At 46.7% G+C, this 21,626-nt stretch overlaps 2 protein-coding genes and 1 long non-coding RNA gene across 3 annotated transcripts; 2 read left to right on the plus strand and 1 right to left on the minus strand.

Annotated features, from left to right (window-relative positions):
• Window positions 1–64: 64 nt before the first annotated feature.
• On the plus strand, window positions 65–2,299 carry LOC130389368 (cytochrome c oxidase subunit 5A, mitochondrial-like). The gene is made up of 5 exons (XM_056599119.1): window positions 65–231; window positions 845–961; window positions 1,606–1,727; window positions 1,928–2,045; window positions 2,141–2,299. Exons 1-4 carry the CDS (start codon window positions 69–71, stop codon window positions 2,039–2,041), a joined length of 516 nt encoding a protein of 171 aa, XP_056455094.1. The 5' UTR covers window positions 65–68; the 3' UTR covers window positions 2,042–2,045; window positions 2,141–2,299.
• Window positions 2,300–2,394: 95 nt separating this feature from the next.
• LOC130389367 (AT-rich interactive domain-containing protein 3A-like) lies at window positions 2,395–12,858 on the plus strand. The gene is made up of 9 exons (XM_056599117.1): window positions 2,395–3,565; window positions 4,163–4,822; window positions 8,944–9,021; window positions 9,139–9,211; window positions 9,849–10,032; window positions 10,481–10,722; window positions 10,990–11,235; window positions 11,370–11,459; window positions 11,595–12,858. The coding sequence occupies exons 1-9, from the start codon at window positions 3,539–3,541 to the stop codon at window positions 11,723–11,725; spliced, it is 1,731 nt and encodes a 576-aa protein (XP_056455092.1). The 5' UTR covers window positions 2,395–3,538; the 3' UTR covers window positions 11,726–12,858.
• A 6,233-nt stretch (window positions 12,859–19,091) lies between these two features.
• On the minus strand, window positions 19,092–19,524 carry LOC130388606 (uncharacterized). Its single transcript, XR_008896441.1, has 3 exons — window positions 19,505–19,524; window positions 19,322–19,391; window positions 19,092–19,136 (listed from the first exon to the last, which is right to left on the minus strand). It is a non-coding gene; the product is annotated as an uncharacterized LOC130388606 (long non-coding RNA).
• Between the last annotated feature and the right edge of the window lie 2,102 nt (window positions 19,525–21,626).

The raw sequence follows: 21,626 nt of genomic DNA on the forward strand, positions 1-21,626 counted from the left end.
CAAATAATTGGCCTGATTAATCAATACAATAATTTCTCGGTCCATGTTTGGCGCTTGACGTTTTACGCATGCGCATTGTCCACATCCCTGTGGTGTACGTGAGCAGCGACCAGGGTCGTGTATTCTCTCCGAGCACGCCGCAGTCCTCCTTAAACATCATGTTCAGAGCAGCCGTCCGTCTCTCAGTCTCCGGGATCCGGAGTTTAACACGGCCGCAGCCAGGGTGCCAAGGTATTGTCCATTCATCTACCATGATTCTCTTGTACTTGTGGATTAACACCGGCTCCTTGCGATGACTTATCGGCTAACATGTGAGCTAGCTAGCGTTAGCTCCGTTGAATGAATGTTGCGCAAAAAGGGAAAGTTAAAGACTGTCAGTACGTGAACTACCCGACATTGTCTATGTTGTCATTTGTGTATGTGGTCTTTGGAGGTGGGGTGTTGAAACGGTCACATTTGTGGTGAATAAGGTGTGTGTCCTTGCCGTGACCCATTCGGGCCCTGCTAGCTTCTAGCTAAGCCACAACAACACCGCTAGCGTCCACTGAGCCGATCGTAATGCGTCAGTATACATGGTACTAGTCGTTAACTGGTGACCTACATACTAACCGATCATGGTCCTTAAATACACCTTGTCGGGCTTTCCGAGTAGCTCATACCCCAGTCTTTCTGGGTAGCCAGGTCACGTCCATTACGTTGGCATAGATCCAGCTGGAAGGCAACGTTTTACCTTGCTTGACCTTAGATACGTTATGGCTGTGCATTGCTTGGATTTGCTCTGTAAGAGTGGACTATTGACACCGTGTTTCCGACCTCACTGAACTGTTTGTACTTCACCCTGCAGGTGCCTTGGCCGCCAGATGTTACTCCCATGGGAAGGTGGAGACGGATGAGGAGTTCGATGCGCGCTGGGTTACCTACTTTAACAAGCCCGACATCGATGCATGGGAACTGAGGAAAGGTAAGTGCAGGAAAATGGCTGTGTACACAAAGTATTTAGCCTTTGATACTGAGAACAAAATGCTGCTCTGTCACTGCTTTAGTGGGGGTGATTGTCTAGGGGGCAATGATAAGGTAAAAGGGTGGATTGGCTTTGTTGTTACCGTAGCTGTTAATTCAGCCCATCGCCACTCCTTTTATTCATTAAATTTAGCATGGAAAATAGTCAATGTCTTACACAAAAGCATCGGGGTCGAAGACTTGGCTTTGGCTTTCTGCTCCAACCATTTCACAACAGAAATGAGTTTGTCCTTTGCTGCACAACACAAAACAGCGAAACAGGAGTAGGATGGTTTTTACTTCCTTATCTCAAGAGGCAAGATGCGCTATCAGATACGCCTGGCGAGCTGCCGAGGGTTCTGTTGAATGTGAGATCTTGTATGATCTTGTTTGACCGTGGTGAGTACAAGAATAGCCAATAGAAGTGTTAAAGTGGGGCATAATCAACTTTGTTATGGTCAACACCTCCAACACTTTATGTATCCTTCTTCATTTAGCATTTCTGCACACCGGGAGTGATGGTTGTATCAAAATGTAAATAAATGCTGTTATTTTGTCGTTTGTGTTGTGCTCAAACTAAAGTTTTCTATCCTCGTCCTTCCTCAGGGATGAACACCTTGATCGGGTATGATCTTGTTCCTGAACCGAAGATCCTTGACGCGGCTCTGAGGGCCTGTCGCCGGCTGGACGACCTAGCCAGCGCCATTCGCATCTTGGAGGCTGTTAAGGTACTGAAAAGGAATTAAGGGTTTGGGGAGTTTTTTACATTTTGGAGGCTGTTAAGGTACTGTAAAGGAATTAAGGGTTTGGGGAGTTTGTTACATTTTGTAATTGATAATGGGGAAATGGACCCTTCATCTCTGTGATATTGGGTCAATATTGGTTGTTTTGGTGGAATCAAAGTCAAACTATGTTGATTTTCCCCCAGGACAAGTCTGGCCCCCACAAAGCGATCTACCCGTACCTCCTTCAAGAGCTGCAGCCAACTTTAACAGAGCTTGGAATTTCCACACCTGAAGAGCTTGGCATTGATAAATTATAAACGGGTATGTGTTAAATCGTCTATTGTTTTTTTTTCTTCTCGGCTCTTTCACCCACCCAAACCTTGTTCCAACTCTCACTTTCTTCTACTTTATTTCAGTTCTGACAAAGTGGATACCACCAAAACCTCTGTTTGGGACATCTTGTGTTTATCTTCGCCTTTTGGAATTGTGTGCTATTTAATTTGGCCTTTCATTAAGTTCTTATGCTTGTAATATATATTGATGAACCTAATAAAGGACTATTGAACTAATAGAAAGGTATTTTTGTGTCAAAAACATGTGTTTGGGTAACTTATGTAATTGACTACAATGGCATACTCCTGTTTGTCCACTAGAGAGCAGCATTTCCTGTGAATGTAAAAGCAAATCATTTTACTGTACGCTTCCTCAATCTGCATTTCAGGGAAAATGACGTCATAATAAACTCGATTCAATAAAATGTGTTTTTAGTTTATTTTTGTACGCTTGCTATTGAATGTTGCAAATGTTTGGATGAATTTTTTTAATTATATCCTATAATCATACTGCTACTTTATATCCATGTTAGTAAATGGCCGATGTGTGCAATAACTTAACTACATTATTGTGTAATTTTATTTATGTAGGGTCTAGAAATACATTTAAAAAATGTTGAATGAAATGAATCTAAAATGTGAGACTTGCATTGGTCTATTCAAAACGAACAATTACTTGGCCTTTTGTGGTATTTTAAAAGTTACATTCATTTAAGTTCGGCATGGTATTATTTTCATAGTATCAAATAAGGGATTTTTCGTTTAAATGAGCACACCGTACTTTCTCTGAAATATATTATGCTAAATTTAAACGTTTTCTTTGCGGTTTAAGAAATATAATTGAATAGAGCTCTAAATTTGGACTTTTTAAAGAGCCACATTTAGTGGGACAGCGAATTGTAGGCCTACTTCTTCTAAAATCGCGTTGCCACTACCACCCACGTAGATTGCGGTGACTTTTCAAAACCAGTGTAGAAGAGTGACAGCAAATCCAACTTGTGAAATGCAAGCGTGAAATTGCGATTGGAATGGCATTTCTAATTTTAGAAGAACATTAATGGTCCTGCGTCTCCTGTCTCCCCACTACTCCACATTAACAAAGATCAAACCAATCCATGCCTACATGTAGGTGGTCAACTCATGTTGTTTCTCCTCTACATACAGTATCGTGAAAAGAGATGCATAGGAAAGCGGTCTCCAGGCGCTTGGGGCGGGCCTTTCATTCATTCAAATTGGGGGTGTAGACAATCACACAGACAATCAAAGATGTGAGTGTTTCCACGGGCGGTGACGAGCGAGAGAGGTAGACTCAGCGCTTACTATCCTTTGGCTCAATTTCACCGGTTTCCCCCCCCACCCTATACGTGGCTGTGCGCTTCACAACACATAGAATCGGTGGGATATGTATTGTTCTTGATATCAACCGTGGCTTGTTATTTGACTTGAGGAAAGAAGCGACAACTAAGAGAAGGCCCTCCGGTCATGATGGATTACTCCAAAGCGCAAATGGTGAGTTTCGACTAACCAGCGAGAGAGAAGTCTAGTCGAGTTCGTTACAGAAACAAAGCGAGCTAAGAACAAGTTATCAGGAAGATATAATGGTACTGATACATTTGGTCCTTTGTAAATATTTTGTTTTAACATTGATCAATTATCGAAGCCGCGTCGTGCGTAAATGGACGAACTTTAAAAAATGTATGGCGACCTATAGGCTCTACTGTCCGCGGAAATGGCTTTTCTATACGTGTTGTTGCGGATTCGGTCTGTTGCCAATTCAATTAACGAAGGTTCTTCGTTTTATTATTCCTAATGTTGTAATACGTGTTCTGGTTGGGCTTACTTAATTTAGTTGTTTTTATATCTGTAACCCAGTTTCTAGCGAACACGTTGTAAACAATGTACTCGAGTAGACCTGGTTTAACCATGTGACTTTTTAAAGCCATTTCTAAGCAGCCTATTGGTGGTTGAGGGGGAAAAAGAAAAAACAAGGCCCATTTCTTTAAATCTTGCCCTTTGGCTTAATGGAAATGTTGAGAATTTATTGAAACGGATTATTTATGTAACATTTTGTATTCCAATTAAAATGTTCTTCCCCCCACTGATCAGGAGGGTAGTTCTGCAGGAGCAGCGATCCACCAGGGGAACCCAGCCGGGGTGAAGCTGGAGGCAGTGATGGAACATCTCCAGAGGCAGCTGGAGGCCAAGTTGGACCACCCAGACAAGCAACTCCAGCAAGCCCAGCTCCTCTTCGCCAAACACTCCGCCGAGGCCCGGGCCTTCGGTTCCATCCCAGACTCCTCCTACTTCGGCCGAGGGGCCGCAGACGTCAAAGCCCACCGGGTCGGTGGCGGGCACCAAACGTACGGCGTGGACCCGGGGCTGCGGAAGGGGGACCTGGGCGAGAGCTACTATGACGACGGCGGGGACGAGGAGCGCAAACTGGACGAGAGCGAGGGCACCGACGAGATGGACGAAGAGGACGACGACGATGACGAAGAGGACGACGACGGGGAGGGCGTGCCGGGGATGCAGATGAAGAAGCCGCGTCTCCACCAGGACTCCGCCGCCTACTACTCGGCCCTGTCCCTCGCCGCCTACTCGGCGTCGTCGCTGGCCGCCGCCGCCGCCAAGAGGCCGGCCTCCCCGCCGCCGCTGGCCGTGAAGGAGGAGCCAGAGGAGAAGGAGCTGGCGAGCTCGGCCGAGCGACAGGGCTTCACGTCACCAGATGGCTTCGCCGACTGGAGCTTTGATGAATCATCCAAACACGTAAGCTCCTCCCCAGTATCTGAGTGGCACTGCTGCCTGGCTTTTATGGCCCTAACCCTCTTTAGGTCTGTACCCCCCCCCCCCCATCCCCCCTATAGAACGTGGCTCTAGCCTCAGGACCCTAATGCGTCAATAGTCATCAAGTCATGACCCAAAATGAAACAAGAAAAGGTTCTGCCAATATGGTAGCAAGCCACCGTACATACCCTTTTGATAAAAACATGGAGCGAGCAAAAATCTGCAGCAAAAGGGGCTAAACTTAAGGAAATAAGCCATTGATACGTGACTTAACGGGGAATCATTAGTTAATTCATGGGCTTCTTTCAAAAGATTAGGGTTTGCATATGCTCTGTGACCCACTTAATAATGCCCTCGCGATTGGCCGAGACCCACCAGTTGAGAATCACTACTTTTGAATATGGTCTTGCAGGGTGGGTAAGGCGGTTATTTGCATAATCACGGTAAAGCACAGGCTTCAAAATGAATCTCTTACTTTCAATACGCAAGTGTAGGCGTTGTTTATGTGTGTGTGTTTGGTGTTAGTGCATGTTTTGTGTGTCTGCTTTCATCACTGTTGAACTTGCACCTGCTGTGTGTTTGGGCCATTTTTGCATGGCGCCGACGTAAGCGCAGAGTTCTTTCTGGCAGAGTGCCCATCGCAATGGTGTTTATTTAAATAGCCGGGCTGGGATAATGGTTTCTGCTGCATCCAACCTCGTGTCCCCACTCATGGATTTTCTAAAGGGATTTTTTTTTTTGGAGCTGACTAAGCTAATTAGACTTGGCTCTGGTCCAAAGCTGGCTGCTGCTGAGAGTTTTTAAGGCGTAGTATAGAATGGGAAAGTCAAACTATAAGGGCAGAGAAAAGAGTGTGAAAGAAGCTAAGTATTTGATGTAGAATGGCCAGAATAGCTAACACAAAATGGTTTTAGTCGTTCTTAACTCCAAATGAAACGTATTGTTGGACTTTCTTTGGCATTGTTCCTCAGCAGAGTCTAAACTCGACCGGGATCAAAAGGTTATGAACATGCGGCTTGTTTTTTCCCCCCAACTCCGTCTAAATGTGTTTTTCTTTCTCATGGTTGGCTCTGTGATTGGTTGTAGGCGATGAGGCACCACTGATGAGGCCCCTCATCAATACAATAACGATTAGCAGGGGCCTTCGGACAGACAGACAACATGTCACAGCTGCACAGCCCATCCGAGTATGAAGTTATTTACCGTACGCAGCATAGTTATTTTTTATCTTAAGCTGTAAGGTCACCTATTTTGATCACTCAAATCACCCAGCAGGTTTTAGCAATTCAACCACTTTGTCAAAATACATTCATAAACGAGTTCCTCGTTTATTGTTGTTGCATGAGGCATTTTTCCCAGGCTTACTACATCCCCTGCTGTAACCGTGTCGGCCCATAAGGATACCATTGCATAAATTAGCTGTCGCTTGGCAACACTTAATGGCAGCTTGACTCAGCTGCATGTAATCAATAGGGACTATTCCATTGTTATTGAAGGCAGGGAATGAGAATAGTGGCTCGTTTCCTCCGGGGCCGGCACGCGCTAAAGATGAATTGCGTTTCTTCAAAATAATTCATTTAAGTAGCGCAGCGCCATGACTAGTTGTGCAGTCTATTTTTAGATTGGGAGATAAATCAATGATGTGGCTTTTTACATTTTAAAAATAAATATCTGGGATGCAGCCTGGATACTCGTTTACAGTAATGAAAGGCTTTTTGATGGGGGACTCTGAAGAGATACGAGATGGGTTGGAGGGTTAAACAAGATTAAACTATTCTCAGGTTACATTGGCTTCTGGAGCACATTCAACCCTGGATGCTTACTGATTATGTAGCAGTGTAGGAACAAATGGGTGGTATGGCTCAAGAAATGTGTCATACATTATTTAAGGCTTATTTTAGGCCTAACTTAAGGCTCAGGTAGACCACCACCACTGAGGCTGCTACTCTAGAATTGTAAGGAATAATTTAGGAATTTATAGTCTTTTTGTTTTCTTGTTTAGAACTTCTCTAAATTATCTATTTCTTTTGTATTATTGATTAAATAGGGATCCATTTTGACAGAAGTAAGTCATGTTTCAGGTAGATGCAACTTTGTTTTTAGCGGTTGAAAATACATCTGGTTTCAGAGGGCGCTCTTTTATAATGGGGAAATGTGAGGCCTAGTTGTGCTAATTGGACTGTTATTTAGCCAACCTCCTGTTGAAAGCCTTTGTTCGGCTCCCAGGCTGTTGAATAAGCATTGTTTAAGGTGTGGTTGACCACCACCATTAAATGGGATACAATGGTGGATAAAAAGCCCTATCTCCTTACTAACCCCTCACACAGCAAGGGGCCGGATAAGTGATTTCTTCCAGAGAAACAAAGTAGAGGCCCTTTAATTCGATTTGGATAAAAAATTAACCCTCCCACCCCCTGTGGTTAGTGATTTTGAGGGGGCGGGGGCGGGGGCGGTTACAGAGATGGGGGATTTGTGTTTTTATTGGCACGCTGCCCGGACAGTGGAATGAGTATAACGAAGCCCATAAGGGCTGCATTATGAAACATTCTAGAGTTTGTTGTCTAACATTTTCAGAATATCTTGGGCCATATCCGCAGGTTTTCAAGCCAACAATAAAAAGTACAACAGAAAATGTCCCCCTACAATTTAGAGAAAGACAAAAAGAAGGGGAGGGAGTGGATTGGTGGGGGGGGGGGGATAAAAAGCTGAATGAATGGAAATGTTCTCCACCGTAAACGTTGAATGGTATCTGGACTCCCATGGCTGTATGTGTGAAAGCTCTCGGAGCCATTAACTGAAAGGTCTTTGTTGATGGATCCACAGTAGGTCTCACTTGGTCATCAATAAAAGCTGGGAAGAGGGGGGGGAAGGGATTTATTTACACTTGATGGCCAAAAGCCCGAGATGTTTATCTATCTTTGCCATCAATGGGGCGTGCTGGGGAGCTGGAGACTCTTTCATTAGAACGGCCGGGCCGAAGCCATTAGATGTGTCAACAACCCCTAACGCCAAGATGGCTCCTCGGGGGTTGGTGCGCTGGTGTTCTTGGTTGCAGCTCCAGATCTCAGAGCAGATGTGTTAAAGTTCTTTTGTTTCAGTTTAGGATATAGGAAAATGAAATGTTTTAATAGTGTTTTCCTGAACTTGTACTCTTATATGATTTACCATTTGAATACATGCAATTAAATATTGCAAAAAAAAAGAAGAAGAAATTACAATTAAATATTGATGAGAGTTTCTTTAATTTAGTGGCAATAACCGTAACGCAGCACACATTGATGTAAAACAGACCAACTGTAATTCTAGACGATGGTATCCAACCATGCATATCTGTAGTCGATTTGTAGTTTTCTTGACATTTCTTTAGTTTTATTGACTGTTACATATTAAGAAGTGAACATTGAGAAAACCCCGTTCACGATATATTTTGTGTGGTCTTTTCGTTTCACGTCATACTGTCGCTATGTGACACTTAGTGCTAGTTAGCAGACAATGGCTCTCTGCAGGCTTTTCCACACTGTTGCACACAGCAGCCTCCCACTGTTCTCCACTCGCATTCTTTAACCTCTAACTGTCACCCAGAATGCAATGGGGGGGAGGTGACAGAAGCACAACGTGTCACATTAACTGTTTAATGAGGGCCGTGCCCTTTTATTAATCCCTGTTATGTTATTCACTGGTGATCGCCTGGTGTTCGCCGACATCCGATCCCATATCATGGTGGCAGCAGGCCTAAAACCATGAATATAGAAGCCTGATGGTCAGTCGGGGAGCACAGCCTTTCTGTGTCTTTTTTTAAAATGTCTGGAAGGTTGCTTTTATATAGTGTTATATGTTTAACTCCTTGAGGGGAATAAACAAGGTTATGGCTCATTTCCGCTCATCTGACTAGGGGCATGAGGGTCAGTGTCCTCTGGCAAAATGCGATGTTATATAATGATGATATGTTATGTTATATTAAGGAATAATGTAAAGTAAGGGTCCATTTTGCGAGGGTTCGATGAAGATCATACAGGCCCTTCCTGGACTGAGGAAGTGGATCAGACGAGGCTATCGCAACCTGCAAACTAGCTAAATAATGTTTGCTTCTTTTCTGATGGCAGAGAGCCAGTGCTGCTGACCGCAGCGAGGAGAACGAAGGAGGGAAGGCGAGGGGAGAGCCGTCCAGGGACTTTGCAAAGGTCAGTTGGTTTTACAGTTGAACAGGGTTTAACTGGGAAAAAACGGTTAATGGTTAATTGTTGAAATGATAATGGCTGACGGCACGACGCTTGAAACAAACTCTTTTGACCTTCCAGCTTTACGAGATAGACGGCGATCCGAACCGGAAGGAGTTTCTGGACGATCTGTTCATCTTTATGCAGAAACGCGGTGAGTTGTGCAAGATGGTAATGCGTTAACGGAACATGGCCGCCGCAACAACTATATAGGCTAATCCTTCCAAACGGACCTTTTTTTAAACCACACATAAGACTACACGTGCTCGTACTTATTCAGGCACGCCCGCACAACCCTGCCCCTACCTTTCCTACCACAAGCCTTCCTCCCCACACCCAAAGCAAACTCAACTCTAGTCTAGATTTGAGGGGGAGGTTAGGGGGTTAAAGGTTATTTCCAACCGGTTTATATACAATGGTTTAACCCTGATCGTTACTGCAAGCAAAGAGGTGAAATAATACATTGACACTCAGTACTGAAACCCTCTTGTGTTCCTTGCATAAGCCACTAATTTCTTCTAGTGTCGAGGTCAGCGGTTCATCTCACCTTCATCTCGGGACCCAAAAGACAATTTCAGAGAGTCTTTGGTGGGACCAAACTGGCCTCAGAAAACCCGAGCTCAACCCGAATTTGTACCAATTGAACTGTAGAAACGCCAAAACACCAATCCTGGCATACTCAAGAGTTTTCTGAGGCCAGGTTGCGTCCAAGGTTGCCGCTCGCCATGGTTCTAACAAACCCTGGTGGTCTTAATGGTGGTGTTTTACGTTGTCGTCGTTTCAACACACAGGCACTCCCGTGAACCGCATCCCCATCATGGCCAAGCAGGTGCTGGACCTGTACCGCCTGTACAAGCTGGTGACGGAGAAGGGGGGCCTGGTGGAGGTGATCAACAAGAAGATCTGGAGGGAGATCACCAGGGGACTCAACCTGCCCACCTCCATCACCAGCGCCGCCTTCACACTCCGCACGCAGTACGTTGACGTCGCCTCCATTTGTACTTTCATTGTTCTGATGGTTCTTTTTCATGGCTAGTTTATTTATAAAGGTGGTGTAGATAAGATTTGAACAGTTTCAAAGAGAGCATAAAGTAGCGGCAGAAGGCAAGATTTGGATAATGGAAACGAAACGACGTTCCCTCCCTCCTTATCGTCCTTCGCCATTGTTTCACACAGCTGTGTTTGACATGCACGATGGATTCCCGAACCAATCAGGGAAGAGATGCTCAGACATGAGCAGCAGGCACACAGTCAATCAGAACAGATGTCATCGGAGGGCATTTCACTCCCAAATTTGTAACAGCTAACAATGAAATGCTAATCCTATGTAGTGCTATCTACAGCACCTTCATTCAAATCCCCCGTTGTTTAACTGATTGGCACAGACGGCACATCTGAAATACAGCTGTCTAACCCCCCGCAGGTACATGAAGTATCTGTACGCCTTCGAGTGCGAGAGGAAGAGGCTCAGCTCTCCAGGCGAGCTCCAGGCGGCCATCGACGGCAACCGCCGCGAGGGAAAGCGCTCTAGCTACACCAACAGCCAGTACCACTACTCGCCGTCGCCCACCGCCGCGCCCCGCTCCGCCCCCCTCAGCGTCCACGCCGCCATGGGCCACAACGGCATAGGCTCCTCCCCCAACGCCTCCTTCAAGATGAACTCAGGTGTGTGTGTGTGTGTGTCTCTTCCCCAATCGTATGATGCAGCCTTCTTCTAAAATGGATTGGTTTTCTTCCTACGCTGTACTTGTCAACCTGTACTGTTGACTTTGTGTGGAAAAAGTAACGTCAAACATTGTACAATTAAACAAACACGACACCACAGTGAATAAGTGAAAATAACAATGTTACGCAGGCGCCAGAGGAACAACATCCTAAAACCCGAATGTATTTTTTGAACACTTCCTTTAAACTCTCTTTCTCCCTCACCAGTGGAGTCCTCCACGCCGACCCGTTCCAACGGGCGGCCCATGGTGCTGGCTCTGGGGCAGCAGCAGCTGGCCCAGGCCGCCGCCCTGGAGCACCTCCGGGAGAAGGCGGGCGAGGGCCCCGACAAGACCATGGCCCGCATGGCGGAGGAACACCAGCGCCTCATGCAGCAGGCCTTCCAGCAGAACCTGCTGGCCATGGCCTCCCACTTCAGCTCCATGAACCACCTCAAGCCCAGCGTCACCCCGGGTGAGCTGCGGCCATCTAGTCATTCCACTAAACCGGGGGGGGGGGTCATTCCAGTGTAGCGGAACGTCATTCATGGTTCATATGACTCGTGTTTCCTTTATGACTAATTTTCACGCTCTATGTTCCCATCCCAGAGAGCAAACCAGACCTGTCTTTGAGTATCGGCACCAACGGGGCGGCGGGCATCAATGTGTCTGTGGAGGTGAACGGCATCGTGTACTCTGGTGAGTCATGGGATTACACTGTTCTGGCCCTTTCTAGATGGATTGATCTAGCTTGATCTACAGGCCATACAAATCAGCTCTTGACTCCCCCCCAGTGGTCAGTTTGAGACGGTGTTTCTTTGTGTCCCGCTGCAGGAATGCTCTATGCCCAGAAGGCGGGGGGCGCGCCTGTGGTCTCGCAGAACGTCACCCCAGCAGGGACCAGCGGCTTCAGCGCGCTCTCCTCACACAGCCCCTCCTCTTCCTCCTCCTCTTCCTCCAAGTGAAGCGGGGCCTCTCGGACTTCTGTCCAATGAACACACCTGTAACTGATCTTGACACACACACACACACACACACACACACACACACACACACACACACACACACACACACACACACACACACACACACACACACACACACACACACACACACACACACACACACACACACACACACACACACACACACACACACACACACACGTTCCTTTCTAATCACCCGCTGTATGGCAATCTTAGTGAATTCCACACACAGTTTTGTTTCTGTTCATGTGGTCCTATTAAAAGGGTTTCCAGGTTATTTAAAAAATGTAAATTCAGACAACACGTTACCTCTTCTGTCTATTATTATATACTATTTTCAAAGCTAGTATCCTCCTTGGAAATGTTTGCTTTTAATACAGTATTAAATGCTGCATACCGGGGACACCCATGACAATTACTAACTCCCACTCTGCATATCTGTATATGTATTAAATGTCTGTCAGTGGCTGCCTGAATACTCGTGACCACCTTTCGGATATAACCACAAGAAAACAGAACATGAGTGACAAAGTGCAGCTAAACCATAACCAAAAAAAAGCCCCAGCTTCATGTTGTGCCTCTCTTTGTGTGACCTTATTCTTAACTCGGCAGTGGATTCAGGCAGGAGTCCCACTACCGAGAAAGCCTACAGGATTTGATATGAAGGGTTATCTTTCATCAGGGAAATGCGTTTACCATTAATACCAGTTTTGGGTGGGCCCATAATCAATCATCCGTTTTGTGTCTAGAAGTTACGGTTTAATATGCATGCTTTTTGGAATCAATTGTATGACGATGGCAGTGATGGAGAATTTAAATCAACAAGACTTTGGTGGAAAGTCGCTTTCTCAGGAATTAATTGGTAAGCCAGGTTCTTTCATCAGTGTCGTTTTGAGTCTCTACTGGTGTGTTCGTTTTTTACTGTACTCAAGAGAATATATGTTTATTGACCTCACATTTTGACCTTCAGAATATTTTAGGTTTTGTCAAGTGAGCGCTGAAACGCACTACCTCATTCCTTCAGAGTAATACATAAGTGCAGTGAGTTGGTGTTATGTATATTTGGACAATCAAAAGGACATGAATCTCTCAATGCAATAAAATGTCTTAACTGTGAAAGCCTGGCTGTTTTTGTCTTTGACTAATGTAGTTTCTGCATGAACATGGCCAAATTCAACACATACACACACGCATGCACACACACTTTAAGTGCATGGCAGGTTGGTGGTAGCAGTAGATCCTGTGAGTACATTTTATATATTTAGTTTTAACGAATATAATCAAGACTGAACACAACCTCACACAATTTTCTTTACTTTATTGTAAGATAATTATTATGGTTCAGGTCATGTACGCATGTGTGCATGACCTGGAAATATGTATTCCTTTTCAAAAGGTTGGATATTTCAGAGACTAACAAGGGCAACCACACAAGTATGTGTGCACGCATGTGAGGGAAGAGTTAGAAGTCAAATCCTGTCACTGCGTGGTGGTGTGCCATGCATCTAACTCAGGACTGGATACATTAACGGAAGCAACAGCTTGTGATGGGGGATGGGCTCGTTCTGGTTTACTGCAAGGGTGGACGTTCCTCCGGCAGGGAGGAATATAGGCTTCCTGGATTACCGCCGCAGATACACTGCCGTCACAACGATGAGATATTACAGAGTGGACCGCCCCTGCCACGCCCCCCTCCCCCCCCGCGCGCGCTTCGCCCCATAGCCAGAGCTCGCTTGGTCCCACTGGCGTAGAAGACTGATGTCCTGATGCAACAGGACAGCTTGGACTACAAGACACTCTTCCATCCATGAAAATTGAATGATTCATCATTTTTTTGAGACGTAGATGTAACTTCTTAGAATGTGAGATGCGTTGTTTACTATATATTTGTGTTCTTGCACCCGCCAACTGACCACTCTGTGATGTCCAGCCATCCAGTGAGCGTGGCGGCCGCCAGAGCAGGTGTTTGGCTTGTGTGACTGCAAGACTTTGAAGCCACTTTGAAGCAACATCTCGGACCCACCCACCCAGACCCCCAGCTGTTCCTGAGACCGGGAGGCGTTTCCATAACCAGAATGCATCGTTTTTCATCAACGGAGAGAATAGTAATCCTCTCTTGAGTGGGAGATGGACACGGCGTGAGCAGATCCGCTGGGTCCCTGTGTCTCTCAGGATATCCTCCCTCCGTCGACACCATGCCGTACCATGATGAGGATCACCCCGGCGAGCCGCTGTGGCAGTCCGTGCTGATGTTCTGCTGCAAGGGCATGATCGAAGGCATCATGGTCATCCTCTTCTTCTGGCTCCTGGTGCAGGTCCTGTTCACCAAACAATTAGAAGGTAGGGGTCCCCGGTCTTCCTCACGGGGGAACGTCTGTGAGTATGTTTGTAATTTCAAGGTAGCACATTGTACGTCAGGGCTGGGAGGGTCCTCCATTATTCCCATTAGCTGCACAAAGATATTTGCGCTTCTGATACAGGAACTCGTTAAGACACTGTGTAAGAATTCCTTAAGATACTTATTTTTCCCTTTTTTGGATCTCCCTCCCCAGTCCAGCTCCAGATCCTCCTCTTGTCGGGCCTGATAGTCTTCTGCCTGTGTCTGATGCTGGGCTGTGCCCTCTGCTGGCGGAGCACCCGGACCCCGTCGTCCGACCCCAAAGAGTGCGGGACGACGGTCGCCCCGGCCCCCGAGGAGCCCGTCGCTCGGCCCCAGGACCCGCCCCCGCCGGCTCCCTCAGCCGCCGCCGCCGCGGGGCCGCCGTACGACGAGCTGGACGGCGACATTCTGGAATACCCCTCCACCTCCTGCTGCTCCACCCCTTCGGAGGACGTGTTCGCCTCCCTGACCGCGTCGCCCTGCGGCACGCCGCTGTGTCCCTCGGCCCGGCCCACCGAGCGCGGCCGCGCCTCCCTGCCTTCCTTCCCCAGGCTGGGGCTGTGGTCCAAGACGCGTCGGATCCTGGAGCGCCGCTGCACGGTGACGGGGGACCAGGTCTCGTACAGCGAGCGCCTGTGGCTCACCGGCCCCGGGGGGGCCTCCCCTCCCACGGCGGAGGAGCCCATCCCCCTGGCGCCGCTGTACTACGGCTCCGGACGCGCCGCCGCGCCTGCCGCCGGCGCCGGCGCCAGCCCCTGGATCCACTTCACCGTGGCCTTCTCCCCGGAGCAGCGCGCGCTGACCGTCACCATCCACAGCCTTACGGGAACCAGCTACCGCCTGGAGGACGTGTGGGCCGAGGGCAGCCTGTGCCCCGGGACTGGGAAGGCCTCTGGGCATAATGGCGGCCTGGACTCCCAGCCCCAGAGTCTGGTACTGGTGCTGACTGTGAGCTCTGTGGAGGAGCTCCGACGCGGCACGCTCAGACTGTCTCTGCACACGCAGCATCGCCCCCCCTGGCCCGAGGGCTCCCTTCTGGGGGAGCTGGAGGTCCAGTGTGCAGACAAAGACTGGACAGCGGATCGTCCGATCCACTTCACTAAAGAACTCAGTGGCACCAAGTGTGCACGGAAAATGGTAATGGCCTGCTGAATGTACACGCACAAGGAAGATGTGTTTCTGACATAGATATGCAGTGGGATCTACCATTGCAAACCTAAACAAATGTCTTCTTTGTGGACTCAAATGATTTGTTTCCAGAAGAACAACATATAAAATGCTGTATGCTCTAACAGGATGTGGTACTCATGATGTAGTACTCCATGCGTCGTTCAAAGCACCAGCCCATATGTACTGCCCTGATTATGTTCTCTCTCTATCTGTATCCCGTGACCTTGTGTCCTTTCACCCCAGAGTGTGAACTCCGTGGAAGCGCCGCCGTTGAGCAAGCCGGGGCTTAGTTGCTCGCCGCAGATCTTAGCTCAACTCTTCATTCTGCTTCAGTATCAGACCCTTGCCCATCGCGTCAAAGCCATGGTCCTTAAAGTAGCCCAGCTAGACAGCCTCTCCCACTGGCCTGCTGCTCCAGGTAAGGGAATGGCGTGACGTCAACAGTGGATGTGTCAAAACGGAAGGCAGCGGACTCGGATTTAACAGAGTGGTTCAAAGGGCATGCAGGCGTGCACTACTGCTTTACAATAGATGTATTATGTAAGCAGCGGGAGTTGCACTCGATTTTTCTTTTTAAGCGCAGAGGTAAAGTAAGTCCCTATGTTTGCTTTTAATGTTTGGAGATTAAATGTTGTCCTACAGCATCAGACAGGATGAGGATCATCCCCCTTTTTTAATGACATGGTCCAGTAATCCCTCTCTCACTATTTACAATCCTCCAGACAATGTCCCTGGGCTCTGTAAAGAACACATCTCTGATTCAACTCATCAAGCAGAGCTCTGACATGACATTAGCCTGTCCCGGCAGACACACATGCCATATACAAACTGTTTATCTTCCATTAACAATGACTGGAAGGTCAATAATATCACATAATTAATCATAACTAGTAAAAGGTTTATAAGATAAGAGCAGATGGTACTTTATTAATCTCTGACGGGGTTTTCAGTAATATATCGTTGTGGGAATTGGGGAAAGAAAATGTCAACTATTGAAATTGAAATGATCGCAGGACAATTAGAGAATGTGCTAGGTTGAATAAAATACTCTGTCGTCAATCATGCAACAGTTTGCGCCTGTGTGTATTGCTGTAGGCTACCAGATGGTGATGAACTTGCACCATGAAGGCACGTTGATCTCCACCAAACAGACTTCAGGTTGGAACACCCCTTTCCTCTTTGACCTCCCTCCAGGAGAACTCAGTCTCATGCATATAAACCTGGAGCTCATCGTTATGCAGGCAAGTATCCCCACATTGAGATTACAATGCAATGCATTCAAATGTACACACACACACACACACACACACACACACACACACACACACACACACACACACACACACACACACACACACACACACACACACACACACACACACACACACGCAACTTTCAACCATAAACATTTCTTAATCTCATTGTTTCCTACACGGGCAGAACCAGAGCACGGTGCTCGGTCGAGTCCTGATTGGCTCAGAGGCACCGGAGGCGGGACGCGCACACTGGAGGGAGATGTGCAATCAGGGACAGGTGGAGCGTGCTCAGTGGCACACCTTGCAGCCAGAATCTCTGTAGACGTCGATTCAGACATTCGATTCAGATATTTTTCGTACAGCCAGTCTTCGGTGCATCTCTTCTTAGGTGGGGGCCACACTCTGGCGGCAGAGGAGGGGTACCTCACTGGGACATACAAGGGTCAAGGTGCACTCACTCGTGTGTTAACCTGTTAGGTGCATGCATGCGTTGTGTAACAAGTCTCAGTACTGTCATGACTTGTACTATGGAACACATGGGGACCGGTTTGCGACCCGGTCCCCGTGTTCCATTCTGAATGCTGTGATAAGTGTGTTACAAAAGGGATACGATATTATGATTACGTTTTTTTATTACGTTTTTATGAACATCATACTTGCACAAACGTTCACCCACTTGGTTATGTCACACAGAACAAAATCATAATAAAACCCTAATGTCGATGCAACCAATTGTATAAAAGCATATTTATTTGTCATCATAGTTTGTCATTGTAATTCCCCAATTTCGTTGACTATCAGCTAACAGCTACGGTCAATCTAGCTAGCACATAAAAGAGGAAAGCAACACATCGAAGCCATTTGACCTGATCCCGCCTGGGCTCTAAATCCAGCTATTAACCCAGTGAAGAGTGAAATGTGTGAGATTACAGTTACACTACAGTAAGCATCCATGTGCAGCAGTGATGCTTCTGAAAAGCAGCAGGGATTAACACTCTCTGTGTCGGCACATGTGAGTTTCTGTCTGAAATGCACTCATAATCTACTCATCGTGTGTGTGTGTGTGTGTGTGTGTGTGTGTGTGTGTGTGTGTGTGTGTGTGTGTGTGTGTGTGTGTGTGTGTGTGTGTGTGTGTGTGTGTGTGTGTGTGTGTGTGTGTGTGTTGGTTACAGTCACAGTTACAGCCTACAGATGCACTAACTTATCACTAAGGGATGTGGTGTCGGAAAGAGAAAGAGAGAGAGAGAGACATAATGAATGGTCGTGAAGAAGTTTGACAGGAAATGTGACATCATGATCATGAATTCAGCCATCCTCCAATCAACTTTATTCAAAGTATTTCGACCCAGCTGCTCTGGTTGTGGAGTGCACTAGGCCGGTTCATCATTGCTCTTGCTGTGTATCTTTCTTCTCCTCCTCCTCCTCCTCCTCATCTTCCTCATCCTCCTCAGATACAGGCGCAAGGCCTGAGCCATAAAGCTCATTTCTACACCTCAGTAGCTCCTGTTGTCGTTGACTCTGCAGTGTGTGTCAAACATGGAAACAAGATTTACAGCCCTAAAGCACTTACACTGCATAATTATGCATAGAAAACGCATTACCTAATATTTGCACCAAAGTGGTTCCTAAGTGTCTTTTGTACCTTGATGGCTTGGGACTTGGTTGCCAACTCTTGTTGTGGACACACGTGGGTTTGAACCGCAGGTTGACTGTCACAGGCCTTCCCCGAGTCTTTCCTCTCTTTGAAGAGGTTTTTTAACTTCATTTGAGACAAAGACAGATTTTCAACTTAAAGGCGGTGTGTACCAAACAATGAAAGGGTGAATTTTTTATCTGTTGTTCTCACCTGCTCCGTGACCATTCTGCGCTGCCTGTCGTGGTCCACTTGACTGATCGGTTTCGTGTTCTGTCTCTCTGAAGATGTTCTATCATCGGTATCCTATGCAAGGCAAATATGTTGGACTTATTCAAAGAAAACATTTTAACAGCATTTCTGTTAGCAGCATTCTATTTACCGAGTGAACTTGGTGTGTTTGTAACCCCTGAACAGCGTTCAACTTCACAAGCTGTAAGCTCATCAGAAACATAAAGTATGAAATTAAATACACATTACCAACAATTGTTATTTTTGTTTTTAAGCATATTTTTCTTAACATGACTGAGAACTGAAACTCTACCTTCAGTTTCAATGCAGAAATCGTACTTTCGGCCTCCGACTGCTCTGCCTCTCTCAGTATTTCTTGGACCTCCAAAGCATGCTCCCTAACACATGAAGGACTTTAGTTACTCCAACAAATCCCAAACAAATCCTACCATAGTCATAACCAATAATAATCAATCTGTATTCACTTTACATACTTTTCCTTCAGTTCCACCTGCATGTTTGCCAGCTGTTGGGCCATACTTAAAGCCCCAATGCTTTCCAAATTAACCTGCCAATATAAAAGAATAAACACACTTAGTTTAGACCCTTAATGGCATAATTCAGAACAAATCGCTCAATAATGGGAGGGACTTTGGTCCAATGCAGGTCCAATACATTCTCCTGTGCTGGCATCCTCCGGTCTAGATGACCACTCATCTTCTAGAGGAGGAGGAGGAGGAGGAGGAGGAGGCGGCGGAGGAGGAGGAGGAGGAGGAGGCGGCGGAGGAGGAGGAGGAGGAGGAGGAGGAGGAGGAGGAGGAGGAGGAGGAGGAGGAGGAAGAAGATTAGTGCATATTTGTTTATCTGTGTAATAAATCCACTTATGCCTGTTTACTCATCCTTACCGGTGAAGGATCATTCAGCCTTCCATCGGGGTGCATCATTGGCTGCCCCATCTTGGGTGGCATGCTGAATCTTAACAAACAGATAAGAAGACAGGCTTCAGAGACAGAGCAGAGAAACAAGAAGAGAGTGTATGGGCCGATGACATATTTATAAATGTTTACACATTCTTGGTTTACACTTACATCGTCATCGTCTCTTTGTCTACCGTCTGCACAGCCTCACCAACTGATAATATACACAAGAGTTTAAGAGATTAAGTCCCTCTATTCACTTTTATTTGACTTGTCTTAACTGACTCAATACATTGATAGATGTACCTGGGCGTTCACCCCTCTGTGTGTGAACCAGCTCCTTGTTCCTGTTCTTTTCCAGTTCCAGTTGTTGTTTGCATGCGTCCAGTTCAACACGCAGTATTGAGTTAGTCTCCCTCTGTATGCAAATATAATAGTCATGAAGGAGTCTCTGTCTCGGATAACAGTCATTAGTTCCAGTTGATAAAGATGTAAGCCTTCACAAGTTACCTTCGTCCTTTTAAGTTCTGCCTCAAGGTTTGCTTTGTGCAGAAGCAGCGCCTTAATTTCTTCTCTTTGAAGGGAAAATTATTTTAGTGACTGAATGCGTTCTTACCAATAGAGATTGTGTGTTCAGTCAATTTGCTCACTTGTCTCTATCCTGCTCAGTTTTAAGTCCTTGAACCTCAGCAGCCAGTCTCGTAGCTTCCTCCTGGAGCTGAAATGATTCAGTTCAGAGACAGAATCATAATCGGTTCCAGTGCAAAGCAATTATAGGCAAAATAAGAAGACCAAAGATGTGAAGATCAGACCTGACTCAAGGCCCCGACATAATATTTATTGGGTACTTTCGTTTTGTTTCATTTATTTTTTTGTATATACTTTCAAAAGGAACTGGAGATGCGTCTCATTTGGTGCAGAACAAAGTCTGAACATGGAGTTGTTTGCACACAGCCAGTCTAACCTTGTGTCCAGGGTCCTGCTGTTTCATGGCCTCTAACTCCCTCTGTGTGGAGCTCAGACTAAGCGCAGCCGCCTGCCATTTCTCGTTCCAGAACGAGGCCGAGGCCCTGAGCTCCTCCTCGCCACTGAGTCTCTCAGACTCCTGCTCACGAAACTCCTGCGCCTTCACGCAGAGCTCCTCCTCCTTCGCCAGGACCTCAGACTCCAAACACAGACAGCGGTCCTGGAGCCTCTGGTGGTCTGCATGCAAAGCATCCAAAGTTTCCCTGCAAAGATGTGTTTTTATGACATATGTTTTTATGACAATGTTACTATTTGCTGCCATTAATTATGTACTTTTTTAAATTGATCCCAAGCAGCTAACAGTGAATTCTGATACATTAATTCGTTTTTGGCCATCATCTTCCTCTAGACTGCCTACAAGCAAGCTTTTGACAGTCAGAATTGAACCTAGTACCTTTCAGGTGGATATCAAAAACCCATAGCCACTCCGATAGCATGTTGCCTGATGGATGACCTCATGCATGAGTGACGTCCCTATTTCACCTGAGCTTTCGGCGCTCTTCCGTCCACTCGGCTAGCTCCTCCTCTCGTCCACGTGTATTACGGTCGCCCAGCATCTCCTCCTTCTCCTGGATCAGCTGGGTGCATTGGGCCTTGAGTGCAGACATCTGACAGGCCTGAGTATCTCTCTCCGCCCTGAGCTCACCGAGCTGAGCCTGGGACGTTTCCAGGCTTTGCTTGACCACCTTGAGTTCACTTCTCAATGTTTCGTTGACCTGGCGTTAGGCGAGAAGCAAGAGTGTGACTCATGTGCGGAGGATGTGGTGGAGCTAGCGTGTGACTGCATCCCAATCGCCAACCTTCTCACCTCTTTGACGGATTTCAAGGCCTCCCTGATCAGGGCGCTGTCCTGGGCCTGGTTCTCCTGCTCACGGAGCTCAGCAAACGCCTCCCTGTTGTACTGAGCCTTCCCTTGCTGCCTCAGGCGCACACCCTGGGCATGCTGCTGGAGGTTTGCCTTCTCCAAGGGGAGACACATATATGCATAAAAAAGCATGCGATCCACTAGCAGACGACAGTTTGTTACATTGAAATGACTGTTGATGACTAAGTACTGATAATGTAACAGCAACAATGTACACACTCATTCAGGGTCTGGGTAAACACATTTCAGCAGATAGGGAGGAAATAAAAATCAAGACAATGTCGCTAGATGTCACAGGGTACTGCCAAAGGCAGTCGATAGTTGATTAACATATATAATGTTAACAGGATGTCTTGTAATAAGACAGGGGACAAATGCTACGATTGAAATAATTGTACAGAG

The sequence above is a fragment of the Gadus chalcogrammus genome, chromosome 9 (assembly GCF_026213295.1).
Source record: "Gadus chalcogrammus isolate NIFS_2021 chromosome 9, NIFS_Gcha_1.0, whole genome shotgun sequence".
Lineage (NCBI taxonomy): Eukaryota > Metazoa > Chordata > Actinopteri > Gadiformes > Gadidae > Gadus > Gadus chalcogrammus.